The 25,629-nt window shown below is 43.2% G+C and overlaps 2 protein-coding genes across 5 annotated transcripts in view; both read left to right on the forward strand.

Moving 5' to 3' along the window:
- Positions 1-3,149, forward strand: part of ALKBH8 (alkB homolog 8, tRNA methyltransferase) — a 43,974-nt gene extending 40,825 nt beyond the window's left edge. For all 3 annotated transcript variants that reach the window (XM_041487442.1, XM_041487440.1, XM_041487441.1), the window contains 2 exons: positions 1,090-1,239; positions 2,448-3,149. In XM_041487442.1, the coding sequence (XP_041343376.1) occupies positions 1,090-1,239; positions 2,448-3,017 (720 nt within the window). In that variant the 3' untranslated portion in view covers positions 3,018-3,149. The remainder of the gene's footprint in view (positions 1-1,089; positions 1,240-2,447) is intronic.
- Positions 3,150-17,090: 13,941 nt separating this feature from the next.
- CWF19L2 (CWF19 like cell cycle control factor 2) overlaps positions 17,091-25,629 on the forward strand; it is a 59,201-nt gene continuing 50,662 nt past the window's right edge. For both annotated transcript variants that reach the window (XM_041487434.1, XM_041487433.1), the window contains exon 1: positions 17,091-17,174. In XM_041487434.1, coding sequence (XP_041343368.1) covers positions 17,100-17,174 — 75 coding nt within the window. In that variant the 5' untranslated portion in view covers positions 17,091-17,099. The remainder of the gene's footprint in view (positions 17,175-25,629) is intronic.

The following is a 25,629-nucleotide window of genomic DNA, read 5'->3' on the forward strand; positions in this document are numbered from 1 at the left end:
GCGTCAAAGATGGTTTAGTATTCTTTCAGTGTCAAATGCATTAAACACTGTCAACAGTAATTATTTAGGATTCTGAACCCGTTCTCTGCTATCTGCTTGTTGCTGGTTATTGAAAACAAATAAATGTATTATTCTCATACATGCAAAGTTTGGTATACAACCTTGTAGCAGGGCTTTGGTTTGCATATTCAGTATGCAAGGCAGAAATGAAAACAAGGTGGCACATGCCTCACTATTTCTTTCAGAAGGTGTCTTGATCAATTTAGATTTATTGTTTTTATGCAATCTTTTAAAAACACCTCTAGACACTGATTTTTAAAAGATGGTAAGTTTTGTCTTACTGCCTTTGATGTGGACACTGGGCAGGTGTAGCGGGCTGACTGTTGGGTTTAAAAGGGGAAAAAATTAATGTTTTATGAGGTATGTTTTATGGTTAGGGGTCACTTCACTGGACTGTACAGAGCCTTGGAAAATTATGTTGAGCTTAAATTTTTTTTGTGTATCTTGATAATGAGCTGTAAGAGAAAGATATCTGAGCACTTCCTCACATTGAAATGACAAAACGTGGGTGATGAGTGAAGCTGTATGCCATACTTTAGTGATAACACCAAAGTCAATGGATAATGACTTACACTTGTATATCAGCTTTTGTGAGTTCAGTATTTGGGTGCTTCAAATGTTGTCAAGTTAAAAATGGCAGTTGAAATGAAAAGAAAATACTGAGGTTAGGTCACATCTCATTTTGTTCATTTCAAGACACCTTGAATGAATTTTGAAGTTAGGTTGGAATCTAGTCTGTCTTAAGGTAAGCTGGTTCAAAATGAGGGTGCTATAATGAGCTGTCTAATATCCAGTCTTTCATCTTTGTTTTAAGTCAACATCATGGTTGTTTTCTTTTTGTCTGTACCTAGGAACTATATACTCCTCTTAAGGCTACTTTCTCACACTTGCTTTTGTTTTGATTTTAAACTGTGTTCCCTCAGTAGGAGACTGTGATGACTCTATTACTGTAAGCATCAAGTGAAAATCATATTCCAGTCTTATAATTATCCTCTCATGAAAAGCTTAATGAAACTTCTTCTGTTCTAGGTTGGCTGTGATCGCAGCAAAAACCTGGTGGATATTTGTGGAGAAAAACATTTCCAGGCGTTTGTCTGTGATGCCCTGTCAGTGCCAATCCGCAGCGGTTCTTGTGACGCCTGCATCTCTATTGCTGTAATCCACCACTTCTCGACAGCAGTAAGTTATCCCTCTCTCTGCTCCACTGTACTGTTGGATTGCTGTGCAGAGCTGCTAATACTGCAATACAAACAAAGGCAAGAACAAAACGGGAAGAAATCCAAGGTTTCCATTTGGTGTAAGTAGTTGTCAGAGCAGAGTTAAGCTGTTGTGCTACTGCCGCTTCTTAGACTTTCAGTTCACATTCTCCTTCTGCTTCTCAGATGCCCTTGTTCCCCCTGAAGCTTTGGTCCAATGTTTGGGCTTCCTTTTCTTGTGCTTGTAATTAATGACACTGGAGAAGGGGGCTCTGCTTTGGGAGTCAAGAGATGTATTGTTTCCTGACTCAGATCTTGGGCTCTTGGGCAGATCCTGTGATTTTGGGTTTTTTAATCTGTGCATTGGTTGTCCATCTCCAAACAAAAGGGAGACTGCTCACCAGTCTGCCGTATCTCTGGGCTGGGTAAGGTTCTCCTGGCAGAAACTGTGCCGTGGTAACAAGTTTCTAGACCATCTTAGAGGGACCCCACGGACCTTTCCATACCACAAATGTAGTGAATGTTTCCAGTAAAAAAAAAAAAAAAGAAAGAAAAAAAAAAAGTAGAAGGAATTCTGTTTTGGAGAAGGCTGCCATATCTTTGTTTGTGTGGTCAGAGGACCTGTGTTTAAGCTGTAAGTCTGACCCCTTCAGCTGCAAACTTAGCCTGTGCATCATCAGGTATGGTAGATTTGAATCTGGGATTTTAAAAACTGAATCACCTTCTTGAAAAGTTGTCTGTCTTTTCCAGGTGGACTGATATGTCCAAGAAATCCTGCTCAGCACAGAACTATTTTCAAATGGAAAAAGAATGGTAGAATCATTGAGGCTGGAAAAGATCTTTAAGATCATCAAGTCCCCTGTTAACCCAGCATTGCCTCATTCACCACTAAACCATGTCCCTGAGTGCCACATCTACAGGTCCTTTAAATACCTCCAGGGATGGTGAATCCACCACTGCCCTGGACAGCCTATTCCAGTGCTTGACATGAATGATGTCTTGATGTAGAAATTGTGTTTAGGAAGATGTCTTGGCTTGTACACAGTGATGGGTTGTATTATGAATGAAAATAAATAGTGGGAAAAAACACCTTCTTTTCAAGTTTTATTGTATTTGGGTAAGGAGAAATTGCTGCCATTCCATTCTTTTGACTTCTTGTTTGTGTACCAGCTTCACACTTTTCCTTTCCAGGAGCGGAGACTGGCTACTATCCGGGAACTAGCTCGGCTTCTAAGACCTGGTGGAACAGCACTCATTTATGTCTGGGCAATGGAACAAGAATACAAAAACCAGAAGTCTAAATACCTTAAAGAAAAGAATGGTAGTAAAAACAAAGACAAGGAAATGAATACTGGCACAGCCCAGAGACCACTTAGTGAGCAAGGGCCTGATAACAGCAGCCAAGACTCTGCATGGTCCGACCAACTCCTTAATGACTTGAAGGATGAAAACTGTGATGCCAAGCCAGTAGCAGACTTCAAACTGCCTGTTCACACTAACAGAACCTCCTTTCACTCTCAAGATTTGCTGGTTCCCTGGCACCTGAAAGGTGGTACAAAAAAGAAAGAGGAAAGTGTTGATACAATGTTGGTTCCAGGTGGCTCCAAAGAATTGCAAGAACTCAGCCCTGTTTTCCACCGCTATTACCATGTGTTCTGTGAAGGAGAACTGGAAGCAGTGTGCAGATCCCTGGATTGTGTGAGGGTTCAAAAGAGTTACTATGATCAGGGAAACTGGTGTGTGATTCTAGAAAAGTTGTAGCCTGTGATGCTTCCTCTACTATCTGTAGAGGTTTTTTTTTTTGTTTTTTACAGTGAAAGGTATTTTTAATGCAGGCTGCAGCTATTTTCTCTTTTAAAATAGCAGAATAAAGATTGTGCATTGAGTTAATAACACTGGCTAGCACTGTGTGCATATGTTAACAAAACAATGGCCAAACTCAGCTATTACCTCTGCAGTGTTTGCTTTACTTCTCTGAATTACAGTGAAGAGGATTACGTGGGAAAATACTGCCCATGCAAAGGCAGTGTGAGCTTTTAGAGACAGAGGGCCTGGTTCTCCCTCCTCTTACATAATTTTATATTGATGTAGCTGCAGTGCTTTCCCTGCAATCCACAGCTGATTGGAATGGAGCTCTGGGCAGGAAAGGCAGAGCTGTTTGCTGTATAAAATTGTGGATGAGGGAGGAGGGAGTGAATGGCATATGAAGCAGTTAAGCTGAAGAGTCAAACTGTTGCCTCAAGTTTGGTCTTGCCTGTTTTGGTGTCTATGAGGGGTGGCAGATCTCTTTCAGTTTGGAATTTACTCCCTTGGTTGTGGTAATAATGCTTTCCTCAAAAGGAACTGGAAAATTAGTGGGGATACCACAGGTATTTTCCTCTTCCTTGACTCTCAAATACCCACAATTCATGCTGTCCATCCCCAGATTTCTCTTCATTGTAGTGTTGTGTGAAAGCTCCTGTGAGGTGTGAGTTCCAGCCCAGCTGGAACAGCCAGACCAGCTCTGCTACACACCTGCATTCCTACAAGTGCGCATCTCTGTGCCTGTAGCACCAGGACTTGCAGGGGTGGGGTGACCCTGAGATACCCCAGGGGAGAAAGGGAAAAATATTAAAGTGAAGGCAATATTGGTGCTGGTTTTCTGGTGGGTATTTTCAGCCCCTAAATGTTGGCAGTGCAGCAAGTTTTATTTAATACACTTCAGAAGAGCAAAGGACAGGAGTAGAGGGGAATTGATGCTGGGCTGGCTGACTCAGAGCAGCTCTTTTGGCTGTGGCCTGCAAGGACTAGTGCAATTTATTTGATACAACTCTTGTGCTACCAAAGGAGCATGACACCTGGAATGCATTTCTGAAACTAAAATAATGGGCTGACTTTTGTAGGCTGAATGGCTGTTGGTGCCTCTGGAAACCAATGCTGCTAAGCTATGCTGTTCTATTGATTGATCGCCTGTAGTTGTAGCAAGTTCGATCGTATTGGCAGGTTGTGCTGCTGTAAATAATGGCATACAAACCAAGGTGCCCATCCTAAATCATGTGGGGACTTTGAGGACAGCTCAAGGACAGCTTGGCCTACTCCTACCTGCCTCCCATGTGCAGGTTAAAGGCTGCTGTGCTGGCAGCCTGCTCACAGTCACCATTTCTCCTAGGTTCCCATCTTGTAATGGAGAAAATCCAAGAGGAACAAGAGCAGTAAGAGAGGAGCTTGCTGCCACCACAATTCACCTGGCCTGTGCTTTGCATGCTGTCTGCTTCCAAAGAGCCTTGGGAAAGAAGGTCTCATTCCTCAGCTGCACATGCTGTCCATGTAGCAGCAGCGTTGTCCTAACTGATTCCTTTCCTTTGGACAACAAAGGAAGCATGTCGGTAGCAATGAGTCCTCTTGGGCATGTTCAGGGGCTGATTTGCACACATTCAATGAATATCACATAGCTGGAAACATGTCTTGCATCAAGGCCTGAGCTGGCTTTAGTACTGGGACACAGAGTTTGGGTGCAGGAACTCACCCCTTTCCCTTGAACTGTGGCACCAGAGCTAACCAGTGCTACACAGTGTCAGTGTGTTACTGGTAAGAAAGGGCAGGGAGAGCCTCTGCTGGGTTTCTGTGCAGTGACTAACTCACTAACCTGGGCTCCCTGTTATTTCTGATTATGTGGATCGCATTAATGTATAATAAAGGAAGAAGACACATCTCTGAAGGTCTGTGCCTGCATGGTCCTGTGTTTGCTGGTGCCTGGACTGCTGCTGAGCACACAGCAGCTGCTGTTGGGTTTGTACATTGCCTGTAAACTGCATTTTTTAAAAGAATATACAGTGTTCTGGCAAGGAATAATTACTCCTTGAAAGTCCTTCTGAAGTGCTGCCATATCATGACCTTGTGTGGCAAATTAGGAATCAGGTCTGCAGTTGTGCTCGATTACTCAATGTACCCTTGTTCTGACTGAGGATAGCTCAGAGGTGCTGCCTCCAAATTCACTGCTGGCTCTGACTGGACACAGGGTCACTCTTCTAACCTGGGGCTCAAATGCATCAAGTAGACAAAGCTGTAATAATTGAATGTGGACTTTATGTAACACTGATCTATTTTTTGCAGGCCCTCTGGCTCCTGTACAGCTTTCCTGCTTTCCCTCTGTTTCCCTGGCAGACGCAGCATTAGGCATTGCCTGGTGTCACACTTAGCATTTCTTGCCTTCTGGGCTGGTTAACATCATTTATTGACTGCCATATGAATGAATAGGTCGCATTCCCTCTCGCCATGTCTGCAGTGAAGCACCTGAGATGTCTGAGAGGAGAGTCAGATTTTATTGTCAGTCTTTTGGAGTCCAATCTTCCTGCAAGGTATTCCTTTTAGCTGAGTCACAGCAGCTTTTTCCATCCATTTCATGCTGGCTCAGAGCAGAAAGTGTCATTTTCCCTGTCCTAGGAGCCCGATGGTGGTGAGTTCCAGTGGGTTCTGCTTCTGGAAGGAGATTCTGGCATGGGGAACACCAGGTTGGGCAACACTTCTTGGACAGACACACTGGGTTGAACATAATTCCTTAACAAAGAGGCTTTTCCTGGCATTTCTGAAGGCTGTGAGCCAGAGGATGGTCCCAGTGGCACACTATCTCTTCAAAAGCAGTATAAAAGTTAAAGGTACTCTGAAATCCTCAGAGACCTGGAAATGTTATGAAATATTTATTTGGTTAAAGTCAGAGAGTCTCTTCAGATGCTCCAAGAAGCATGAAGTGGTGAAGGAGAAAATGACAAGGGAGGAGGGCAGGTAGATGTTAACAAAATGTATTGCAGAGATTTACAACACAGAATTACGTGCAACCACAGCTGCCCTCTGCAGTACTCACTAGTCCCTTTTTACCTCCTGGAAGTGGTAATGAGATGAAACTTTCTAAGGTCAGCAGTTGGGTTTAAATGTTACAGATTTTGTGTTGCACTGTCCTGCCCTGACAAAACAAGGACTTCAGAGCATTGCTGGGCTTAAAGCAAAGGACACAATGAGGTGATTTCTTGTTCTGGGACAGGCAAAAAATGAAGCCTGCAAAACATGGAGGACTTCTTTTAACTTCATAGAGGTTCTTCAGACTGATGTCATGGTGCAGCCAAGCCTGGGACAAAAACTCCTTCAGACTTCAGAGAGGCTGGATTTCCCTGGAAGTGTTCAACTTAAGCTTAGCAGGGAGAGGTGTAGAATAGCAGATGGCAAGGGACAACATGCTGATTGGATTGCTTTGCTGAATGGGAGCCACAAAAAGCTGAATGGGGACCACAGCTTCTCTTAAGAGAGCTTGAAAGATTGGCCTTGGCATCATGAGCAAAAGATGAGCTCTTCTACTCTCTAGTGCCCACCAAAATCATGCAATCATGCCCTTCCTCAGCTGGACAGGGAAAAGAAAATTTAATGGAAGGCTCATGAGCTGGGATATCATCGGGGAGAGATCACTTGCCCATCACCATCATGGGCCAGAGTAGAAAAAGGAGAAGTAAAACTAAATCTTAAAAACACCTTCCCCACCCTGTGCCTCCCCCCCTCCCCGCTTTTTCCCAGTCCCCAACAATGCCTTGCAGTGACACACAGAGATGGGGAATGGGGATTATGGTCACTTCATCACGTTTCTGCAGCTGCTTCCTGTTCTCATACCAGGATTAGGAATCTTCCTCTCACAGAAGCATTATGAATATGAAACTTCTAATCATGTAAGTACAAACACAGATGTCAGACAGTCTCTGTATAAAGTGAACATCAGTGAGCATGTTTGGGGAACCGTGTGCCAGAAATAAATGTCATGCAGCTGTCACTGCATACAGCAAATGTTCTGAGTTTTGCAAACTATTCCCCTAACAGTACTAGGTGTATGAGGAGTCTTCCCAAACACTTAAATTATGATAGATTTAGAGTGAAAACATTTTCCGTACATTACAAAATTTTCATGTTTACCAGAATGTAAAAAAACCTTTTCATTTCAGAATTCCAGTTCTGTTACACCTCTAAATATCACAGAAACACTTCCCACTTGCAAAGTGAAAATTATAAAGAAATTATAAATGAAAATACTAAAGATCAATAGCTACTGTCTCCAGTGTGCTTTGTTTTGTGTATTCTTCTTGCTGCTATAATTAAGGATTTCTTGTCATTATCACTTTTTGTGTGTCACTATGGTTTTCTATAATTTATTGTGGAGAAAAGAGGGAAAGACATTTCATTCATTATTACAAATCTCTTTTAGGTGTGTTAATGTGCTTTATATGAAGTGATTATACAGACAACAACAGCATTACCCTAATTTTTATGCAGATAACTTGCTCTGCCTTAACTAGTATATGTCCTCTTGGGGCAGAATTAGAATTGCATTGTTGTGTCTAAACCATGAAAGACCATGCCTGACACCTCAAGTGGCTGCAAATGAAACACTTTCCTTCTCTCACCTGCCTCCTTAACAGATATTTGCTATGGAGCTGCTTGTTGAATGCAGGCAGTGTGTTCCTGTGCCTGATGGTGCTCTCATCCACACATTTCTTGGCCAAGCCACCTCACTGAACTGTAAGACACCTGTGTTGAAGTCTACAACTTAGGTCAACAGCAAGACTGTGGATTGTTTTTACCTGGCTGATACAATTTTGCACAGTATCCCTGTCACATTTCTGTACTTGCAGCAAGCCGTCACTGGTGTGCAAATACTGTAGAATTCTCAGAAACTTTGCCAGTATTGTAAGCTATTCTAAAGGTATCCTTGTTTAAATTGGATCAGGGACACAGAGAGAGTGCTCTGACATGCAACTGGTCTCTACCCCTTAAGCAGGCTATGCCTGTGCTTTACCATTGCAAAACAGCAACCCCAGTGACAGCAGTATTTTTCCTTTGATTATATGAAAGTGATAGCAGGAAATTTCCAATTCACAAGCAAATAAGGTGGAGAGATATGTCAGTGCAATGTGAGTAATGAATTTTCTCCCTGCAATGCAGAAATGTTCTGTATTATTACTTTAACGTGATTACAAGATTACTTTTGTTAAAAACTGATGCCCTTTATCTGAAAAAAATAAAAAAAAAAAACAGAAAACCAGTCTTCAATCACAACAATCAACTATATAGATGTATTCTTTCTTAGCTATGTCTTTGTCTTACGTTCCTACTGAAATTTAATTAAAAGGAAAACTATTGAACCAAAACACAAGTCAGTAGAATAAATCAGTGTGATGAATTTGTTTTTATAAATGGTTTTGTACTTCTTCATGTGATGTCTTGTTCAGACTCTAGATCAAATTGAAACTCTGATTCCAAGGCCTAGAGAGAGTTTAGAAATTACTAATAATGAAAGTAGCTCATAGTGTATTGCTGAGCCATCCTGTCTCCTCAGATAGTTCATCTTTGATGCCTTGTGCAGAGCAGAAGATGAAGCGGCATGTTTCTCATCACATACAACTGCTCAAACACACATCAGTCCATAATGTTAGGTTCCTCATACACTTGGATAAATTCAAAGCATAAAATTGTAACCAGGGAATTGCTAAAGCACTCGTCTCAGGGAGGCAGTCTTTTACAGTATGCTGCAGCTCTCTCTGGCAAAAATTCAAGTTACAATCTGGCAATATCTGAAGCTCTGCTAGAACAATTACAGTGAATCCCACGCCCTTGCTATTAGAAAGCAAATCCTGCCTTCAGTTCCAACTTCAAAGCTGCCCAGCTTTTCACACTGCCTTATTCTTCTAGTTGAAGATGGCAAGGATAAGAAACAGAGAAGAGGTTGTTCATTCTTTTTTTTTCTGCTTGCCTCTTGTGTAGTTTCCAGAAGGGGTGTGCACAGTACATGGTCTTTACACATTCTTCTGTCCTCTCTATTAACACAAATCTGCTGGGTTTTCCTTCCCTCTTTCTTCCTTTGCAAATCAATTTTTTGTGCACAACATTCCTTTGTGAGGACTTGTTTGTGTGTGCCATCCATCTTTTCACCTTTCTTTATGTATGTATTTCCTCTCTGCTCTCATGGCCTCTGAACTCTCACCCACATTAGATTTCCTAATTTACCAATACAGAAATAACTCCTTGACTCATAAGTAATGACAAGCTTGAGTCCTTGAAAATCCTAACACTTTATATTTCCCATTCAAAACCTCTCCTTGGGTTATTTATCTTTGGGCTTCTTATAGGCATCTCAGATTGGGAAATTTTTACATAAAGCCCTTTAGTAAGTCGCCCATCTGGTAAGTAACCTGATGCTCGTTTTAATTTATCATAAGAACCAATCCCTAGCAGTTTCTATGTGACTCTTTTGTTAAGGGGTTATGCCCGTCAAGAGAGCTTGGTTTCTTTGAGATTTTTTTTTTTTTTGATATATTTCCTCTGACCCAACTGTTGAGTGTTAAGGATACACTAAAAAGAAAAAAAGTTTGTTTATCATGCATTCTTCTTGGGTCTCAGACTATTGAGTCTCAGGCTGTATGTGACAAGGATGTAAATTAGAAGGTGTTCTGGAGTAAAAAAAAAAATTTGCATCAATTCCTTTTAATGAAGAAATGCTGATTATGGAGAGAGATGTAGTTTATCTGTATGCTTCATATTAGAGGAATCACTGAGATTTATCTCTTTCTTTCTGTTGGTATCTCCCAGATTAAATAAACGCAATTGTGCTGTCAATGGTGCTGTTCCCATTCTCTCTCATTTCTGTTACAAAACCTGGAAGACATGGAGCCAGCTTGCAGGCCACAGCTAGATTTATCTCTCCAAGATCCCTGGTAGGAGGTTTGTTAGGATGGCCAGAGTTCTTGCCTCACCTTTGTTCCTTCCAAATAATCCTCTCAGATGAGACAATCCACTTGTTCAGACTGACATGACAAGTGGTCTCCTGGGAGAGCAGACAGGAGGAAACATAGGGTCAAAAATCACTTCTTGCCCATCTTCCCTGTAGAAAAAGTGCATAGCTTTACAAGGCACAAAGACTTCATAATAAGAAATTATTCCTGTGTGACCAATCCATTTCTGAATCCAGCCTCTTGGCAGGACACCCTGCAGGGGTGTGTTTATATCTTGCTTGTGTCAGCAGCTCCCTGAGATGCTTCTAAAAGGCAGGGTGAGGGCTTTAAATCACATCATGGGGAAATATTAAATGGAACTTGACTACGGGCCATACTATGGTCTCTTCCATTCTGAAACTTCTAGGACAGAAGAGCCTAAAAAGCACACTAAAAGAAATCCAGTGTCCTTCTACTTATGGTCTCGTTTCCAGCTCAGTGGTATCCAGCACGGTGGCATATGCTTGGAGATATTCTTGCTTAGTGTAGTCTGTGTGTCAGCATCAACAGGGGCCTGGAGGCGCCTTTGTGTTTCAAAATGAGGGGAGTAGCAAGACAAGCTGGCAGTGTCGCACTTGTCAGAGGGTTTCCTGTCAAGAACAGTGACAAAGACAGTGACTTGGGATGTCAGGCATATTACTCAGTATTTACAGCTATTTCTGGGTCAAGGGCTAAGACAAGAATCGGATATGAAATTGCCCTTCCCTCTAAACAGAGTAGTATAACACAAAGGAAAATGAAAAGCAATTTCAGGAATTGTGGGGTGAAAATTGGAGAGGAGTAAATTGTTCAAGTTGCTGCTGAAAGAGACAATTATGAACACTCTGTGTGGCAGTCAAATTCTCTGTACAATTATTGTCACAGTGCTGTAGTGCCTTGGAGCCATTTCCATGGAGCAAGACCTCACTGGTCTCAACAATTTTTTCCCACGAGTGTTCACCTTTTCATAAGAAAAAGACATGGTCCCAACTTTTTTTTATTCTCTGTATTGCAGTGAAAGGAGGAGACTCTCCTGCAATACTCCACGTGTACAGTCCAGCTGGGACGGTTTCTGAAGCTCCCTTCAGTTTGCTGTGTGCTCCCCATGTGAGCATGTGCTTGACTGAGCTACAGCACTACAGGAGAAAAGGACAAAGACAAGGTCTAGGGAGCAGCCAAAGTCTGTGGTTACTCTGTAAGTGTATCCAGTATCAGTTTAAGGTATTGCTGCTCTTGTAACAAATAGGTTGATACAACTCTGTATGACTAGGCTACAACTTGGCCTCTGGAGCTGGCCTACCTTTAAGAGCCAAAAATGTGCTTTAATCTCACATAAAACCAAAACCAACCAATTGCACTGCATTGAAACTCTGTCTAAGAGTATTTTAGTTACTATTGCACTGGCCTGATGGAGAGGGACTGATAAATGAAAGCCCCAGGGCTTTAATCCACTGCCCCAGCCACATGATCTTGAGTGAGTATTTGTGTCTCACTTTCAAAGTAGCTGATCTGAAGCTCCCTGACATATGCAGCTCTGGACCTCTCCAAGATGAGCAGGCATGAGAAGATGTAGTCATTTCTCCCCAAAGGTGTGTTACCGGTCTCAGCAAATCACAGACAGGATGAGTGTTAGCCCTGCTATGAACTTCCTGTGTGATAAAAATGTTTTCAACTTCTCAAAGGAAAAGAAGCCAAACAAAGCATGTGAACGCTTCCCAAGAAATGAACTGAAAGAGTTATTTCACATGTGTGGCAGCTACCTCACAAAACATTTATTAGTAGAATAATAGAATCATTTAGATTGGACAAGACCTCAAATCCAAGATCACCGAGTGAATGAAGGATTCACTTTATTACAGTCATGACACTTGGGTGGGGAGATTGAAAATGGATGTTTCTAAACCCCACCCCCATGGTCTGCTGAGCTACAGCCAAAATTATAATCTCTTTTCAAAGAAGCTGAAGAAATTAACAAAATAACTATTGCTCAGGGGCAGACAACTTGCAATTTGCTATTGAATGTGGAACAATGGGTATATCATTGTTCGATCCACCACAGCCTCCTCATTTGTTCTCACTGCAGCCTGAGCTCTCCTTTCCAAACGAGGCTGTCAGGAGCCTCAATGTCACTGGGGCTCTTTTGCTGCTGCCAGGAGCACTCTTCTTGATGGACAGTAGAAAATCGTCTGGTTTTTCACTTCAGGTGCTCACTGCACAATTGAGGTGCTCACTGCACAATTCAGGCAACAGCAACTAATAACCTGGGCATTGCTGCTGCATTGATTTTGGGTGAGGTGTTCTATCATTTTATGGCACTGAATTTAGGCACAGTTGCTTTAATTTACTCCTGAGTAAACATAATGAAATTTCTATGAAAGAAATATGTTTTTCCCTGCAATTGCATCGTTCTTTGTTTGTTTGTTTTTTTTTTCTGCTGCGATTTCTCCAAGGGCTGACACTTTTATTTCTGAGACAAGACAATGAAAATTCCCATCTGAGTCTAAGTAATCCCTCAGAACTGAATGTAAAGAACTGCTCGATAGTATCAATGACAACTGAAAACTAGGTTGTCAGAACCCAGGACATCCCTCTGGGTGCCCTGGATGGCTCAAGATCCTGGCAGGGGGGTCGGAGATTCTGGCATGCAGCCAAAGACCCCTGCAGCTTTGAGTTCAACTCATGGAACAAATTACCACCTTTGTATGAAGAATTAAAGGTCACAAAAGTTTAGATAGCATAACAGTAGTAGCTATAGGGTGAAAAGAGAAATTTTGGGGGTTTTACTATGGGGGGCGAGGAGGCAAAATGGAGGGATTTGGGCTTTGTCCTGTTCTTCTTCCTTCTTCTTCCTAGCCTCCATCTTCTTGGTGATGGTGTCACTCTGGTGTAAAGTAGAAAGTCACTGCCTAACATAGGTGATAGGTATTGGAACATAACTGTAAATATCAAATATGTAGTTTATAGTATAAAAGACAATGTCGGACCACAACAGTGGGAGGGCAGTGTGCCTCAGCCTGACCTGCAGAACAGATCTCAGCAGGCCAGACAGAAAATGTTTTAGATAAGAAATAATAAACAACCTTGGGAATGACAGCCGAAGACTTCTGACTCCTTCTTCGACAGCCAGGTTGGGGAAAAGAGACTTTTAATACATCTTGGCATCATCTTGATCAGAGGAGATCCTGAGACTAGGTGGTTTTAAAAATTAACAGAATGAGAACTAACTGAAACAAAGTACATTTTGACTGGGGTGTGTCCCCTTTCTGTCCTCTTACCAGCATCTTACTGGATATTGTTTTTCTTTAGTATGAGGACTTCATAATGTATTATAACTAAAGAAATTCTCTCCAGGATCACAGTGGAAAAAGATTTTGTATTCTCAGGATAAAAGAACCTCTTTTCCCTTAGTGAAACCTTGCCTCTTGTTTAAAGAAAACTGCACAGGATCATGCTGAGTCGAGAGGATTTTTTAACCTTTTTGAAATAAAAATAAAACATCAAACTGAGAGTTGAAGACACGTAGTGAAAGTTAGAAGCATGAAGGTTTATTACACAGGTCAATCGGAGAATCGCCAGTTTCTTTCAGAGAAAGTGTAAAATGTGCCATTAAATGGAAAATAATACTTCACTAGGAAAGGTCAGTTCCTCCCTGAAGTTCATAAAAAATCAGCATCTCCAAGGCATTACTGTTTTATTAGCCTTTTAATTTTGGCACAGAGAATGAAGCAAGGTGCTCAGCTGACCATTAAAAGTGGTATACCAAGAAGTAGTTCTCTAGGCCACTGAAGATTTCTGAGCATGTGAGGAGCTCTCAGACATACTAATATCTTAAAAGAAATAAGGCTAAACTTTAATTTTTACCTGCTTCTTTTGAGAAAATACTTTCCTTGAACAAGGAGAGGAAACGAAACTAAATTATGCCACCATTCCCCGAACTGCTGACTTCAAAATTAAAGGCAGCTCTCAAATATAACTTTCTAGGTTTTACTGTTCTTCAGTTTTTGAGATTCTAGAGTGTATTTGTGTCATAGTTTCTTTCCTAAAACCAGGAGTATTAGAAAATGGTTTTAAATTAAAACTTATAGAACCAGCCTGTTAATGACATGGAGGGTTACAGGTATGAAGAATAGCACCTAACACTGCAAGAGCTCACCCCGTGCTTTGAATCCTCTCCTTTGTCTGTAACTTTCTGCTGTAGAAAATACATTCGCTGTTCTCACCCCCAAATTGTCCACATCTATCACTATTCATGCTATGCCACAGTTTGCAGACTTTCTGTTCTCATTCTCAAATACTTCCTAAACTGATTCAGTCACAAGTAGTTGGCTCAGCTCATGGACTATCAATTTTCTGTTTAGGTTTAATACAAATCTATTAAGCCCATATGCCTAGCTGTGTGCTGAGCGAGTTAGAGAGCACCCATTTGAGATACTCTGCTGGCTGCCTGGAACAAGTGGTAGCACTGGGATGGAAAGAAACCAATTTGTTGGTGAGAAGAGCACATCACAATCAGAGAAGAGGCTTTCCTTAATGGTACAAACATGCTCTTTTCTTGCTTCTCCTCTCTCAAGCAGCGTACTTTGCTGCATATAGCCAGGGACTGGAAGTAGCATTAGTCAATCCTGCTGGATCATCTTCTGTAGCCATCTGTTTGCTCTGTAAATGGCTCCCTGAAGAGGCTTCACATGCTGCTTTTCCAAATGGTGCCTATGAAAGTCTACCAGTTCTCATTCTACACCTAGTGGTGATCTACAACACGTTTTTCTTGAGACGCTGTTAACTGTCAGCATAAATTGAACAAATATGCAAATTCAATTTACACATTTAATACCACCATGGAGATGATGATTAAATTACTGTTATCACTTTGAAAACATACTGTCCCATGCAAATAGCTAACAAATTACCCAAAATCTTCAGTCAGACCTTGGCCTAAAGAATGTTATTACTTGGCATCTGTGGACACATTTGGTGTCAGACACATTAATAATGCTCTGCTCTCATCCCAAAGAAATTATGTCCCAGATAAATATTTGTTGCACCAGAGGCATAGAAACCCTGTCAAATACTGTTGGCCAACTGTAACTTTCAAGTGCTTGGACACATCTGCTTTTGAATTTCCCTCTGCTCACCCAGGCACATTCCAAGCAGCCAGCACCCTGACATTACAGAGGTCTAGCATGGATGCACTGAACTGGCTGCAAACGGGCAAGAAAGTGTCTGGAAGATCACCTGGAGGTGTTCACAGCAATGGGGAGCACTGGGCACTGCGTGGCACTGGAACCTGTGAGCATCTTTTGGGCCACATTCCCTTGTTTACTCTCATTAATGCCGGACTGGACAAGCAGGCCAGGGTCTGTGCAAGGGAATTTCGGCCTGGCAGGAGGGATGAGCCTGGACCTCAGTATCCGCAGTGTTGAGGATTACACTGAGTGCTCAGTGTGCAGCTGCAGGCTGAGCTCTGGGGAGAAGCCTGAGGCAAGAGATTGTGAACCTGCCGAAGGACACAGGGATGGCTGGTGCCAGCCAGGTGCCCAGACACCTAAGGACAAGAAGGAGCCAAGGGTTCCAGACATGACTCTGCTTGGACTGTGCTTGGAGGGTATAAGAACCCTGAGGTTTCTTCACTTGGGGTCCCTCCTCAAAGGCACCAAACTCAAATTGTTATTTTATTGTGGTATTGTGATTAAACTATTTTAAGGATTGAGACGTCAGAGACTTTGTTATGGGAAACGTGGGGTCCACCCAGTAAGGAAACCTTGTCTGACTGTGGGGTGTGGAGCTGCCAGGGCAGCTCAGGGGGTATGAGTGTGACTGCTGGAGAGGCTTCTGGGTGGTAGGGCAGGGAAGTTTCCTCAATGCCCATTGCAGGACTGTGTGGTCCTGTTGGTCAAGCAACGCAGGGCTCCAATAAGCTGGTGTGCTGTGACATGGTGTTTGCTGTGACCTCCACCTGTGAGGCTGGTGAGCTCTGAGCAAGGCGTGGGATGGGACAACCCTGGGTGTGCCGACAGACTGGGGAATGAGAGGATGGAAAGTAGCACCACAGAAAGGGACCTGGGGGTCCTGGTCTGTGACAAGTTGAACATGAGCCAGCAGTGCCCTGGCAGCCAGGAGAGCCAAGCCTGTCCTGGGAGCATCAGGCACAGCACGGCCAGCCGGGCAGGGGAGGGGATTGTCCTGCTCTGCTCTGCTCTGGGGCAGCCTCACCTGCAGTGCTGGGGCAGTTCTGGGTGCCACCACATAAAAAAGAGACTAAACTACGGGAGAGTGTCCAGAGGACGGCAAAGAAGATGAAGGGACTGCAGAAGCCATTTGAGGTCACCTGCTGTGTTCAGCCTGGAGAAGAGGAGTCTGAGGGGAGACCTCACTGCAGTCTGCAGCTTCCTTGTGAGGGGAAGAGGAGGGGCAGGCACTGATCTCTGCTCTGTGGTGAGCAGTGCCAGACCCGAGGAAAGTGGCGTGCAGCTCAGTCAGGGGAGGTTTAAGTTGGATATTGAGGAAAGGTTCTTCACCCAGAGGGTGTTTGGGCACTGGAACAGGCTCCCCAGGGAAGTGGTCACAGCACCAGCCTGGCAGAGCTCAAGGAGCACTTGGACAACGCTCTGAGGCACACGGTGTGATTCTTGGGGATGGTGCTGTGCAGGAGCTGGACATTGGTGATCCCTGTGGGTCCCTTCCAACTCAAATATTCGATGATTCTATAACCCTGTCATGAGCCGAGCCCTTCGCGACAGACGCCGGCGAGAACAGAGGGGCTGAGGGACCGAGCCGGCACCAGAACCCGGCTCCGGGGAGGTCCCCGCCGTGCCCCGCTGTGCCCCCGTGCCCGGCTCTCCTCGCTGTCCCCGCGGTGCCCCCGTGCCCGGCTGTCCCCGCTGTCCCCGCCGTGCCCCCGTGCCCGGCTGTCCCCGCTATCCCCGCTGTCCCCGCTGTCCCCGCCGTGCCCCGCAGCCCTCTCGGGAGGAGCCGCAGCCGGTCCCCCCGCACCCCACCCCGCCATTCCCCGGGACGCTGTTCACGACAGTGTCGCGGCGGGGCTGCCGTACGGCCGCTGCGCGGCTTGCGGCAGGCTGTGCAGATGGCGTCCGGGCCGGGGAGCGAGCGGAGCCGGGAGCAGCGGGAGCAGCGGGAGCGGGAGGCGCTGATGGCACAGGTGCGGTGACCGGCCCGGCCCAGCCTTGCCCCGTTCCTCAGGCTTGGCGCTGGGTGCTCTGCGGGGTCGGTGCGCTCCTGAAGCTGCCCTGGCCGCGGCGGGGCCACGGGGACGCCGTGGGGAGTGGGGAGAGCCCCTTCAGTGCCCAGGGGAGCTGGGCTGCGGCACCGACAGTGGCAGGACGCAGTCTGGAGTTTCTGCCTGACAGCCGCCTGATTGCCTGCGTTTTGCCGCTTGTGGTATTGATCCGCTTGGTGTTTCACTCATTATGAATTTCTGTGCTTACACCTTTGGAAAGAGCCGGAGTCTTTGCATTCTCTCTTCAGATTTTTTTATACATCGATAGGATGGCACCACCCTCACTTCCCGGCCTTCTCTAGGCTGAACAGGCCCAGCTCTCAGCCTTTCCTTAAATGAGACATAAAAGGCGACTCCCCCTTGTCTTATGGGCTGTCTTTCCTAAAGAGCCTGTATGCCCCCATTGTAACATCCTGGTCATGGAATGGTAACAGCTTGAAGTTGTGTGCATGTGTTAAGAAGTGGGAGCCTGATTTTGTAGGATCAATTACTTGCGTGGTGATATGTTGCTGTACTGTAAGACAGGAATTAGGAGGCTCCCACTCACAGGTGCTTTGATAGAGCTTCTGTGACTTGGAGACCCCGTGCTAATCCTGATGCATTTTGCTCAAAACCTGCCTGTTTTTGGTGTTTGTGGTGATTCTTGTGACTTGTAGGTACAGTGAATGCTGTAGTCACAAATGGCACATCACGTAAGTGAGAAGGCTTGTTTTGGGGTTTAAGGGAGGATAACTAGAAAAGCATAAAAGAATGAGGTTGTGAAGATGGGCTTTTGACAAAAGGAAGGCCAGGGTAAGCAGCAGCCAAGTCTTCCTGGGCAAAGATATTGTCAGAAAAAAAGTAGAGGGAAAATGGCCTGGATAGCCTGCTGCTTACACAACAGTGATGCCTTTTCTCAAGGCCAAGCAGAAAGAAAGAGGATTTTATGTTATATATCATGGTGGGCATCTCCTTTGTACAGTTACGGAATCATTTCTTGGCAATAAAAGTTCCCTTCAGTGATTTACCCCCTTTTGACAAGCAGTTGAAGGGAAATTTGTTCAACTTAGTAATAGTGAATCACACTACCCTGCAAAAGTTTGTTGGTGTTGTTAAGATGTCTGTTGATTTACTTAAACTTCTCCTTTGCTCAGTTCAGCCTCTTGGATGTTCAGAAAATACATTTAACAGCAAGCAAAGCTTATGTAGGGCACTATTATCCTTTCCTTCTCAGCTGGTGCCACTTGGACAGCAAGCTGCCTGTGCCAGTGCTGCTGGCTTAGAATCCTAGAACAGCCCTGGCTGGAAAGACCTTGAAAGATCACTTGGTCCAACCCCTTGTGGGAAAGGCAGCCTAGGTGAGATTATTTAGTCCTCTGTTCAGTCATGTCTTGAAAAACTCCAGTGATGGGGTTAAGGAAATTCTCCTGGCTGACCATTCAGGGAGCACAGTCTCCCACCCGGGATGCACTCCCACCACCCAAGTGGGAGTCACTGCTGGCACTGAAGCCCCTTTGTGGAGGGCAGCTCCAGTGAGCCAATGTGTGCCCTGCTTGATTCCCTGTACACAGCACTCACAGTCAGTCAGACAAGTTTCCCTTATCAGCTTGACCCCAGGTTTTCCATGGAAGAGTCAGAGACATCTGGATCCTTACAGCAATTTAATCATGGTGCAAAACACAAAGCCAGCTCAAGCTGGGTGCCTCCAAGGAGGAACCCTGAAAAACTGAATCCCTGAGCTTTTATACCCTTGCAGCCTGAGTGTGCCATGGTCTGGGCTCCTCCTGCGGAGTCCTTGCTCCTGCAGGGTCTCTGAGTGCCTGCTCTCCTGGCTGGCCCCTGAGGTGTGCAAAGGGGCAGCACCAGTTCACAGCCTTTTTTCCTGGGGCACAGCTCGTCTTTGGCACAGTTCCAGTAGTTGCTAGGAAGTTTGGTGTCTTGAGCAGGGGGGTTACACTTCTCACTGCACTCTTAGGATATGTCTCAAAGAGTTGCTGCTTCAGCACCCCGGCTACGCTGTTAGGATATGTCTCAAGAGTTCTTTGATGATACTGTAGCTTCATAGGTCCTAACTCTTAGTCTTAATATGTTCTTGTAGGTTTAGATTCTGCTCATCAGCCTTGCTGAAGAATATTAGAAAAAGTGGTTTGGAGTTTTTAGAAAGAAACCAAATCTGATATTTTTTCTTATTGCTAAGCTGTAGTGTATTAAAAGGTATGCGTGTAGGATCTTTGTTGAATTTCATAATTTTCTTTGACTTGAGCAAGAAATTTTATGGTTCAGCATATTTTTTAAATGCCATGAATACAAATTACTCCTACATGAATATCTTAACATTGTATCTGCAATATTTGTGTGATACTAAAGAAAACCCAGTGTACAACCCTGATTTTCTGGAGTAAGGCAAACGCTGATTTTCTTTGTACAGCAGTGGGCTCAGCATTGGCTTTTACCATTCAAAACTCACAACTGGGGAATAAATAGCTCTATAAAGATGCTACATCATTGCTTAGACAAAAGCTGATCAAGTGTTAGAATTACTGTGAGATGAATAAAGAACAAAGGAAGTGCTTGCACAGACATGTTACCCATTTCTGTGTAATATCAAATAGCTTATGCAGCCCTGGTCCCAGCATCTCAAGAAGAACCAAACAACCTTGGAGAAGGTGAAAAGAAAGGTACAGAGATGATCATGGTGCAGACTGGCCAAGGACTCCAGAGGTTTTGAGACAAGGAAAGGTAGGCTGAAAATAAAGTTAATACAAGAGAGTTCTGTAAAACTGTTAAATGATATGGAGAAGGGAATAGAAGGTGCCATCTGCTGGTTCTTTCAGGTTAAGAATTAGGTGGTATTAAGGATTTTTCAGGTAGCCAGCTTAAAGCAGACAAAAGAAGTGAACTTTCAGATGATGCACAGAGAAGTTGTATGGTTTCTTGAATAGCATGTTGCAGATACCAGCAGTGCACTTCCATCCAAACAAGAATAGCATAAAATGTAAAGTATATGTTGGAAGCTGTTGATTGAAAAGTTGTTGAGCCTCAAATTGCTGGAGGATTCAGGAATATTTTGGAGATGGCTTACTTTGAACTTAAGCATGTATACACTTCAGCTTTCCTGGGCATTGCTGGACATTTTTCAGTTGGGATACTAGTTTAGATTCTCAGTTCTGAGTATGTCAGAGCACCAGAAGTCCAGTACAGGGAAACAGAATGGAGTATAGTTTGTGGAATAGTAACCACTATGATTCTTCAAGTCCATTTTTCATGGTGTGTAGGAATGGATCTGGAGACAATGACGTTGTTTTCTACAGAAGTTAACCATTAGAGATGCTTGGTCCCTATGTGGCTGATGAGAAACCTTCCCAATGTGACTTTTCAGCTTCTTACTGAAAGTGACAGTGTAGAGTCTGTGTTATATTTCCACATTGTTATGTTTTCACTTCCAGGCAATCTAAAGCTAAGTCAGATTCTCTGATTTTCAAAGATTCTCTTGTGTGCATTTGAGTAATACTGAAACATACATTAATGATCAAATGGTTTTCTTTGCTGTTGCTTGTGGAATTGCTCTTCATCACCTTATGAATGTCCTTGAACTATTTCTTTTCCTTGCAGTAACAATAAAAAGTTGAAGTAAGGAGAGACTATTGAAAGTTAGGAGTTTTCCCCCCACCTCCTTTTCTATACCAAAGTTTTAGAATGTGTTAGCAGAAGTGTATAATAAGCATTTTATTGTATACAAATCCATGTGGGCCAAAGGAAGCTGTAGAGATTCCTTTATTGCTTATTTGGATGATAGGGAAATTTAGAAATGAAACTTTTTGTTTTTTAAAAAACTCATTTCATGTTTCCTTTTCCCATTTATGGACCAAATAACCTAATATAGCTATGGAAATTGGCAACTTTTTAAAGACTCCTTCTGTAAATACTCTGTTATTTCTGTGAAAAGTCAATTTAGCATTTTATAATGTGAAAGCGTGAGGATGTCATAGTTGCCATGTCAATACTCTGCTGTCTGCTTTTCAGAAATGGACTTGTTGCTGCCTGTGTGAGAACAGATTAATGTCCTAAGTGTATTGACTTTCTCTGCTTTACTTTGATTATGGTTGGTCTGCCTGCTGCAGTGGAACAGCCAGGCAGTTGAGGGAGGGGATTGTCCTGCTCTGCTCTGCACTGGGGCGGCCTCACCTGCAGTACTGGCGCAGTTCTGGGTGCCACCACATAAAAAAGACATTAAACTATGGGAGAGTGTCCAGAGGAGGGCAACAAATACAGTGAAGGGCTTAGTGGTTGCGGGCGTGTGAGGACTGACTGAGGTCACTTGGCTGGTTCGGTGTAGAGAAGAGGAGATTGAGGGGAGACCTCGTCATGGTCTGCAGCTTCCTTGTGAGGGGAAGAGGAGGGCCAGGCACTGATCTCTCTGGTGACCAGTGACAGGACCTGAGGGAATGGCCTGACGTTGAGTCAGGGGAGGTTTAGGTTGGATATTCTGAAAAGGTTCTTCACCCAAAGGGTGGTTTAGCACTGGAACAGGTTCCCCTGGGAAGAGGTCACAGCACCGGCCTGGCAGAGTTCAAGATGTGTTAGGACAATGCTCTCAAGCACATGGTGTGACTCTTGGGATGTCCTTTGCAGGGGCAGGAGTTGCACATTGATGATCCTTGTGAGTCCCTTCCATGTCAGGATATTTGATGATTCTATGAACAGAACTGGGAAAAGACTACTGTGACACTTTTTCTCAATGTGTTTTGTTTGTCTTGCTTAGAAAGGCAGCAAGAGATTAGTAGGAATTTATCACAGCTGGCTAACGCAGTCAAGACAGTTACTTGGTGATTGTAATTCTGGAATCCCTTTATTTTGGGAAAGACAGTTGGAAAACTGTGTAGTCTTTGCTTCTGGTAATCTGAGAAATTTGCAGAAATAACTGTACTTTAGTAGATCTGATCTCATCTGGAAAGGTGAGATATTCAGCCAACTCACCTTAAGGAGCTTTTTCTTACGAAATAGTCAACTTGCAGTTGTTTTGATGAACCAAAATGCCACACAATTCATTGATCAAGATTTTTCTTTTAAATCTTGTAAGTGTATTCTTTTATTTGTGTAGTCTCTCTTCAAAACTGCACTGATAAAACCCAGCGGCTGAGAGTGTTTATGATAATGATCAGTAATCAAATAATTAAGTGTTGACATGCAAATCATTAGAAAGCTTCAGAAATAGCATCTTGTTTTGGTGAGCATGATAGTTCATGACACTGCTATTTTGGTTTACAAGTTTACAGCAAGAAAATAATCTGGGTGTTGTGGTAAGTGCAGAGATGTGTATTTTCCTAAACATGAACACCTCTTATCAAGACTTCAAATTTTGGATTATTTTTGCATCTGTTGTTTCATGCAGTATTTTTGTATTTTAGGGTTGCTCTTCTCTTACTTGGGTTTTTTTCCACGGACTTTGAGTCTTTCACTCTTTGGCCTCAGAGGGATGATGTGATTTGGCCATTCCTTGTGCAGAAAATCCTGCCTTTTAATTTTTAAGGATTACTGACAGATCAGAAGTTGAGTGTAGATAAATAAGACCTCAGTCAAATAATGTATGTTACTGAATCAATTAAAATAAATTGATACAATAAAATAAGTTCATTGTGTATAAATAAAACAAGAAATTGCATGTTTAGTTTTACTTATTTATATTTCTGAAAATTATTTATATTTATGAAAAAAATTGATTTGAGATTTACAAGCCATTATGTTTGGAAGCATTTGAAGCTTTTGATTAAACTTCTCCCTTTAATTTTTGGTTTATGTTTTTTGTTTTATTTTCTTTGAAAATACAACTTAAAGAAAAGCAAACAACAAACAGTGTATAACAGTATCACTGAGTTCACAGTATTAGAGCTCTAAAGAAGCTGTGAAATCAGCAGGTTTTGCTGGTGAAGTACGATCAGGTATTTCCTCCTAAAAGCCTAACAGTTGTCATTTTGCAGTGATCAGTATTTGCTGAGGTGATGGAGTGCTTGGCAGTATTTTACATTGCAGTGGAAAATTACAGAAATCTCTCCTTAGGCAGAAATTAGTAGAAAAGCATGTCTCTGTTAGGGGTTATAGTTGCTTCTGTGCTGTAATAGTAAGCACCTCCTTTTTGTTCTTTCCCTTTTAAATCCTTCATGAAGTGTTAAATTCCCAGCTCTATCTGCTGAAGGAAATAAGCACTTCAGCACTTTAATCTTTGGTATTGGAAGAGTAATAGTACTGAGAAATGAATACTGCCTTTTCACAAAAGATTTTTTGATTTTTGTCAAAGCACCTCTATGCATTTTTGCAAGCAACATCTTTGAACAGACAGGTAATTTTTGAAGGTCAGTGATGAAGACAGATGTCACATAACAAGAAATACTTATTGATGCTTTTCTAGCGGTAATAGCTTCTAGTTATCTGTTGTGTCTGCATGTGTACCAGCTGAACTTCTGCTGCCTCGCAGATGTTTCTGACTGAAGGCTGACATCTCCTGTAGCCTGCTCTTTAAATCACATCTGACTTTTGATTATTGATCACAAGAAGCTTAAATGACTGAAGTGATAGTCGCTTCGGTGACCTTTCTTCTGTGCCTTTTGGCAGGTGAAAATGACAAGAGTGGTGACATTTCCAGTTGGCAAAGCTGTGTCTGGAGGAAGTGGTGATGCAGGCAACTGTGTGACTCAAGTTGCAAGTTCCCAAGTTGGTCTGGAAGCTAAGCTCTTTCTTGTGTTTCCACTGTTGTCCTCCTTGGAAAGTCTTTATGGATGTAGCAATAATTGGAATATTGAGACTCGAAAAATAATCTAAGCATTCACCAAATTAAGTGTGTTATTCAGACAGAATTGGTATAAAAGCATCAGAGCTGCAAAGAAGGGTGTGTTCAAGTTCCCTAAGCACTCATGTAACCAGGGGTCTCTGTCCCTGAGCTTTGGGATGATGGAAAGTAATGGAGTGGTAATACATAGCATAGCAACCTTTCTGATACTTGATAATCAAAACAGTTAAAATAGTGGGGTAGTTTGTATGATAGCATGGAAGATGATCCTGAAATTAGAGAGAACAACTCATTGTAGATATTTTGAATGCCTTATCTTGGTGTCTGAAGGACTGGTTATGTGTTAGATTTTTTGAACTTTCTTAACAGAAGGCTGTTGCTGAAAAGAAGTTTTTGCCACACTTCTTTTCCCCTACGTGAACTTTGCCCTCTTTGTTCCTTGAGCCTTGATGACCTTGCTAGAGTGGCAACTTATAAGCTTGTTCTGCAGGAATCTGCACCATCCTTTTGGTGGGATTTATTTTGTGTCAGGGTGGTCCTGTAAGTGGCTTTCCTGAGACTGGAGTGCAGGAACAGGCCTGGGTGGGTGAGGTGGAGGGAACATGTGAGAGGCAGTGCAGAGAGGAGTGGTGTGGGATGGAGCCCTGCCCTTCCGTGGCAGGTGGCCAGGACAGCAGCTTAGCTGGTGCTCTCTCTGTTGAATGTTTTTGTCATACTCTAATGATCTGATGTGCTGTAGATTTTCTTCTGATTGCTTGTGGAGGAAAAGGGAATCTTTCTTCTTTTGGATGAAGAAATTGACTATTGAGTCATGGGGATTATCATTTAAAGAACTACAGGTTGACCATAGTTATAGGTGGAAAATGGTAAGGTCTTTCTAATGGTATGGAAAAGTTTCCCTGACCTTCATGAGAGCTGAAACAGTAAATAGAGTTGAGGTCAGAAAGGAGTCAGGTCAGGGTTTCTGTGAGCTGGGGAGGGAACTTTTACCTCATCCCTCCATCCCTTCTGGACATCCTTGAGGGACCACTGTGTAACAAGCTCATTTTATTGTGTGACCTATAACTTGGCTGTTAGCAGTGTCTTTGATCTTTTCTGCTTCTTCCTGGGGTAGCATGATGTACTTTTTATAGCTTTCGGGTTTTGCATCTGCAGTGTATTACAGGCTGCTTTGGAGCAAATTTTATTCATTTAGTAGATCATGTTGTCAGCTACTGGGCAGGCTGGCCTTAATGACCCACTTGATGGAAACCAGAAAGCACTTTCCTTGAACTTGGTTTCCTCCCACATTCAGCTGGATCTGTGAAATTCAAACCCCTTTCGCCTACTTGTGGTAAAGTCTGTGAAATTTGGCTCTCTTCAACCATGGCAAACATTGCTGACATAGTGCTGTAGAATAATTACTGTTTTTGTAGCACCATAACAACAGACCTTGCAGAGTGCCTTGCCAGCCTTACACGTCGCTTTTTTTCTTGCAAAGGAGACCATTAGCAATTTTATTAGGGTGTTGCAGAAGTGTGTAGTGTAGCATGACGCTTGTCCTTCTTTGACAGGTTGTTGCTTGTAATGTGTTCATGTGTACTTTTGAAACAGAGGTATTTCAGAAATGTATAA

The sequence above is a fragment of the Pyrgilauda ruficollis genome, unplaced genomic scaffold (assembly GCF_017590135.1).
Source record: "Pyrgilauda ruficollis isolate IOZ18807 unplaced genomic scaffold, ASM1759013v1 scaffold8, whole genome shotgun sequence".
NCBI classification, from domain to species: domain Eukaryota; kingdom Metazoa; phylum Chordata; class Aves; order Passeriformes; family Passeridae; genus Pyrgilauda; species Pyrgilauda ruficollis.